Source organism: Scyliorhinus canicula, unplaced genomic scaffold (genome assembly GCF_902713615.1).
Source record: "Scyliorhinus canicula unplaced genomic scaffold, sScyCan1.1, whole genome shotgun sequence".
Lineage (NCBI taxonomy): Eukaryota > Metazoa > Chordata > Chondrichthyes > Carcharhiniformes > Scyliorhinidae > Scyliorhinus > Scyliorhinus canicula.
The window spans coordinates 61,671-68,104 of record NW_024055453.1 but is presented as its reverse complement, the minus strand read 5'-3'; the positions used below and the strand labels follow the sequence as shown (position 1 = coordinate 68,104).

Below are 6,434 nucleotides of genomic sequence, written 5' to 3'. Positions count from 1 at the left end.
GTCGGCGCAACATCGAGGGCCGAAGGGCCCCTACTGCGCTGTAGTGTTCTATGTTCTATGTTATAATAGGAGCAATTATGAGGGCATCAAAGCAGAGCTAGCTACAATGAACTTTAAAATGAGCTTGTGTGTCAGGTCAATAGAGATTCAGTAGCAGACATTGAAAGAGATATTTCAGTATAAACAGAATAGATACATTCTCATGAGAATGGAAAATTCCAAGGGGAGGACACAGCATCTGTCTTTAACTAAAAAAGTTAAAGACATATCAATGTTTTTTTACAAAGCATGCAACAGCGCAAAGGCAGATAGCAGGTCAGAACATTGGGCAGAATATAAAGCATCAAATATAAACACAAAAATATTAATAATGAGGAAATAATTAGAGAACCAGAGAAAGCTGGCTAGAAATATAAAGACAGATAGAGTTTCAATAGATATTTGTGATAGTAAATAATTAAATTCTTCTTTCTTCCTTCTTTCTTCAAGTGAGTGTTGATGCTCTCGCAAGCAATCTGGGAAATTAACAATGGAAAGTAAAGTTATGGCAAATGAATTGAACAGGTAAAAGCAAATTACTGTGGATGCTGGAATCTGAAACAAAAGGGAAAATGCTGGAAAATCGCAGCAAGTCTGGCAGCATCTGTAGGGAGTCCGATGACTCTTTGTCAAAGCTAACAGACAGAGTGAGAAATATTTAGACTGTGGGGTGAGAATTGAAGTCATAGCCACAGAAACCCAGGGAAACCGGGTGCTAATGGCCACAGATACCAATGAGAAAGAGTGCTAATGGCAGTCCCCAGAGAGGACAAAAGATGTGAAAGGTCAAACAGCAGGGAAACTAACATCAGAGGATGAACTGTAGGTGTGGGGGGAGGGGAAGGGGGAAGCAAAGAGGAGAAAGGTGCAGGAAAGAAAGAAATGGTAAAAGACAGTTAAAATGAAATGAAAACAAATGGGTTGAGGTGGGGCTGAATTCAACAGGTATTTGCATCAGCCTTCACTGTAGAGGAATCAAGTAACATTTCAGAAATATCTGTAAATCAGCAAATGCAAGGGACAGAGGAACTCAGAAAAATTACAATCACCAGGGAAGTGTTAATGAGCAATGTTTGAGTCTGCAGGCCGACAAAACCCCGGATTCGGGTCGACTTCACCATAAGATCTTGAAAGAAGCAGCTAATGAGAGAGTTGATGCACCCGTTTCATTTTTCAAAATTTGCTCGATATAGAGATGAATCCATTAAATTGGAAAATAACAAAAGTAAAAGGGGGGGGGGGCAGATAGCTGGAAACGACAGGCCAGTTAACTAAACATCTGTCATAGGGAACATGTTAGAAAAATTGACGGTAATCAGGCAGAGTCTACATGGTTTTGTGAAAGGCAAATCATGTTTAACCAATTTATCAGTTATTTGATGGAGTCACATGTACTGTGGCTAAAAGGGAACAGGTGAATGCACTGTCCTTAGATTTCCAGAAGGCATTTGACAAAATGAAATGAAATGAAAATCACTTATTTTCACAAATAGGCTTCAAATGAAGTTACTGTGAAAAGCCCCTAGTCGCCATATTCCGGCACCTGTTCAGGGAGGCTGTTACGCAAATTGAACCTGCTTGGTCTGCTTTCAATGCCAGTGATTTAGCCCTGTGCTAAACAGCCCCTATTGTAGAAAATAAAAACTCAGGATCCAACACCATAAGATATAGGAGCAGAATTAGGCCACTTGCCCCATCGAGTCTGCTCTGCCATTCAATCATGATATTTTCTCATCCCCATTCTTCTCCCTTCTGCCCGTAACTACTGATCCCCTTATTAATCAAGAATCCTATCTATCTCTGTCTTAAAGACACTCAGTGATTTGGCCTCCACAGCCTTCTGCGGCAAAGAGTGCCACAGATTCACCACCCTCTGGCTAAAGAAATTCAACCTCATCTCTGTTTTAAAGAATTGTCCCTTTAGTCTGAGATTGTGTCCTCTGGTTCCAGTTTTCCAACGAGTGGAAACATCCTCTCCACATCCACACTATCCAGGCCTCACAATATCCTGTAAGTTTCAATAAGATCCCCCCTGATCCTTCTGAACTCCCAACCAGTACAGACCCAGTGTCATCAAGTTCTTCATTCCAGGGATCATTCTTGTGAACCTCCTATGGACCCTTTCCCAAGGCCAGCACATCGTTCCTTCGATACGGGGTCCAAAATTCCAAATGTTATCTGACCAGAGCCTTGTACAGCCTCAGAAGTACATCCTTGCTCTTGTATTCTGGCCCTCTCGACATGAATGCTAACATTGCATTTGCCTTCCTAACTGCCCGTTGAACCTGCACGTTAACCTGAAGAGAATCTTGAATGGCATTGTCTTTAAGAGAGAGGGAGAGCCCTTGTCCAACCTTTCCAGAGTCTGCACCCTCACTGGATTCACTTCCTTTCCCTTCTGTTCCTGCAAGTCATAAATTTATCCCAGAACGAGAAAATAAATGATATGGAGATCCCTCCGCTGGACTGGGGTGGGCAAAGTCAAAAGTCTCACAACAGTCCAACAGGTTTATTTTAACTCACAAGCTTTCGGAGCGCTGCTCCTTCAAAAGCTTCTGATTTGAAATAAACCTGTTGTACTTTAAGCTGCTGTTGTGACTTGGAAAAGGGGCAAGAATGGATTTCCTCCGATACAATTTCCATATTGTGGCGTCATAATGTAACCTTCCTGAATCAGCCAATAGGAAACACCCTGTTCCGCGGTGACGTCTGCGCTTGCAGAGCGCAGGCCCGGTCCTCGGAGATAGGAGCCCCGCCCCTCTGAGACAGTGGCCTCGCCCCTCGGAGCCAGGAGCCCCGCCCCCCGCAGACAGCGGCCCCGCCCCATAGTTGCCCCGCCCCTTACACCTCTTCGCGGGGACTTCCATGCTCAGCGCGCAGCTGTGACGAGCATGCGCAGTGCTGATGCTGGAACTGGACAGAGTGGATGGGAGATGATCGCCAGCGCTTTGGATAATGCCGCCGCTAAGTGGGAGGAATGAAGTCTGCAGAATAACCTGAGAGAATTCATAACCACTCCGTGGAAGATTCAAAACCAGAATAAACAGTTAGTAGACCCGTGCTTGCGGCTGAGCGACCTTTCCTGCTGAGTATCCCAGGTAACGGCTGCCATTGTCTGGGGGCCATCAGAAAGGCGCATGCGCATTCGCCATCTTCCTATTGAACAATGTACATGAGGGCGCATGCGCCACCATTAAGGCTCAGTGATCAGAAAGAGAGAAATTTGTGAATTGATTCCTGGACATATTTTAAATTTGTTGATGGCATGTGGACGTCGCAGTCTGTGCCAGCATTTATTGCCCGTCCCTAATTGCCTTTGGGGGGGCATTTAAAGGTCAACCATATTGCTGTGGGTCTGGAGCCACATGTAGGCCAGACAAAGATGGCAGATTTCCTTCCTTAAATGGCATTCGTGTACCAGATTTTTTAAGAACAATTATCAGTGGTTTCATGGTCACCATTAGTCTTTTAATTCCAGATTTTTATTAAATTCAAATTTCACCATCTGCAGTGGCAGGATTTGAACCTGGGACCCCCACAGGGCATTGTTCTGGGACTGGGTCTCTGGTTAATTAGTCCAGTGACAACGCCACCACTGCCATTGACTAACATGGATTCTGGAAACTCCTATACAGGGTGAGAAGTGGAAAAGATGTGCACGCAGCAAACTGAAACCAAGAAGAATTTTGGTCTCTTCTGAATGTCTATCTGGGACTGACAGAAATTCCTTTTTCAGGGTGTTTTGGAGAACTGAACTCAGGCAGAGTAGAGAGAGGGAGAAAACTTGGAGTTGAGGAAAGAAATGGAGAAGATCGTGAGATGGGTTTGGATTTCAGCCCAAGAAGGAGGGAGAGTGTGTGGGACGGAGATTTACTGCTTTGGTGGAACAAGAGAGGAAAAAATATGCCTGAGAAATTAAAATTGTCTGTTTAGAATTTCTATCCTGGACTGACAGTGATGACTTTTGTAACACCTTTTACAGGATATTAGAAGGTGAGGAGAATTTGCCATCGGAAATCTCAAACAAAACATCAGATCAACATTCAACAGAATAACTCTATTCTTCAGGACCTGAATATCATCAACTTCTGAATGTGGAAAGAAGAAGGTTCTCATTTGGAAAAAGATTTAAAATATCAGTGTGACTTGAAGAACACCGAGAAACACTAACACCCGAATGTGTGCTCCTGAAAACTGACTGTAGCACTTACACAGCTTGAAAAAATATAACTTAATTGCTCTGGGAAGAAACTGTACACTTGTTCTGTGTGGAGAGACACAAGGACACTGGCACCATGGAGAAACTGTGGAAATGTGGGGAGGTATTCACCTTCCCCTCCCAGCTGGTAACTCATCGACGCGCTCACAGTGGAGACAGGCCGTTCACCTGCTCCGTGTGTGGGAAGGGATTCACTCGGTCGTCAAACTTAGCAATACACCAGCGGGTTCATACTGGGGAGAGGCCATTCACCTGCTCTGTGTGTGGGAAGGGATTCGCTCGGTCAACACACTTAGCATTACACAAGCGGGTTCACACTGGGGAGAGGCCATTCACCTGCTCTGTGTGTGGGAAGGGATTCATTAACTCATCCAACCTAGTGTCACACCAGCGAATTCACACTGGGGAGAAACCATTCAGCTGCACTGACTGTGGAATGAGCTTTAGGCTTTCATCCACCCTGCAGAAACACCAGCGAGTTCACACTGGGGAGAAACCATTCAGCTGCACTGACTGTGGAAAGAGCTTCAGGCATTCTAGCAGCTTCATCGTACACCAACGAATTCACAGAGGGGAGCGACCATTCACCTGCTCTTTGTGTGGGAGGGGATTCACTCAGTCATCTAACCTAGCATTACACCAGCGGGTTCACAGTGGGGAGAGGCCGTTCACCTGCTCCGAGTGTGGGAAGGGCTTCACTGATTCATGCCAGTTGCTGAGACATGAACAGATTCACACTGGGGAAAGGCCATTCACCTGCTCCGAGTGTGGGAAAGGATTCACTGATTCATCCCAACTGCTGAGACATGAACGGGTTCACACTGGGGAAAGGCCGTTCATCTGCCCCGAGTGTGGGAAGGGGTTCATTGATTCATCCCAATTGCTGAAACACCAGCGACGTCACAAGTGACTCAGGGATTGGATCTGCTGTTATTGCCGCTGTTACTGACAACTAGGCCCGAATAACATTCGTTCTGACAGATGGGGTTTGTTTCTGCTAATGTTAATCCACTGTTTAGCTGAGCTGGAATTAATTATTCTGGATCTATAGCTGATTGTGTTCTCGGGGCTGCAGAATTCTGGAAACGCTGTCTGTGATCTTTCCCCATAATTCAGAAACTCTCATTGGAAATTAGTTTACAACAATGTTCTGGACTTTTCCTTCAATCACAAAATGACCTTTGGTACAAAATCTACAATTCAGTGTCTGATTTGTTCCACTGATTAACATTTCCGATTAGAAAGTGCTGATCAGCCCTTGCTGCCAATTCTCACTGATTTGTACATTACACACAGTGAAGCCTCTGTTATCGCCCAGAAAGGGAATGGGAATTGGTGGAGAATTGAGAGTTCAGAATGTTATCTTTCCCATCTCCCATCTTGTCCAGAAATCCCCTCAGACCAGGAATGGAGACAAGTTCAATCCAAGTAATAGATTGTTAGAAATCACAGTTTAATCGACTTATGTAAAATCATCAGAAATGTATGGCATATTCCAGAAATAGCTCTCCCTCTGTATTCTGAAGAAAGCTTCTATGTCAACTTGCTGACTGACAAACACAGGACAGACCTGTTATCTCAGCCAAGGACAATGTCTTGAGCATAGCCCCTGAAAGAAGACATTTTTAACACTTATACAATTGGACATTATGAGCCAGTCGTAACCCAACTGTGTGCAACAATTAACAATGGCTCTCAAGAACAAGGAGATTTCAAAGTGATTGGCTTCATCCAAACATCGAAATCTGGCTCACACCAGTGAACCGTTCAGAGGACACTGCAGCCACCAGCCATGGACACCAACACCAGTGAACCGTTCAGAGGAGACGGCAGCCACCGGCCATGGACACTGACACCAGTGAACCGTTCAGAGGAGACGGCAGCTACCAGCCATGGACACCGACACCAGTGAACCGTTCAGAGGAGACGGCAGCCACCAGCCATGGACACCAACACTCACTCGGCACAATCCTTCTGTTTGTCCTCCAGGAGCCAGAAACCATCCTCACCTAAAAAAGTGTTCACTATTTCTGACCATTTAACTCCAGTTTGTTGCTTCCCAATAAACTGTTTTAAAATCACTCCTCAGCTCAATCCTCTTTTCGGGTAATGATTCCTCACTCTGGATCTTTCAAGTGGTGTTAAGAGTGGAATCACATCGCCTCTCGGCCTTTTG

General features: G+C 45.0%; 1 protein-coding gene across 1 annotated transcript; it reads left to right on the top strand.

The window, feature by feature from the left end:
* The first annotated feature begins 4,232 nt into the window (after positions 1-4,232).
* LOC119959533 (zinc finger protein 79-like) lies at positions 4,233-5,699 on the top strand. Its single transcript, XM_038787755.1, has one exon. It carries the CDS (start codon positions 4,335-4,337, stop codon positions 5,166-5,168), a length of 834 nt encoding a protein of 277 aa, XP_038643683.1. The 5' UTR covers positions 4,233-4,334; the 3' UTR covers positions 5,169-5,699.
* Positions 5,700-6,434: the final 735 nt, after the last annotated feature.

Bases quoted from the DNA above. Each gene is read 5' to 3' on its own strand.
- LOC119959533 (XM_038787755.1), top strand. From the start codon at position 4,335: ATGGAGAAACTGTGGAAATGTGGGGAGGTATTCACCTTCCCCTCCCAG.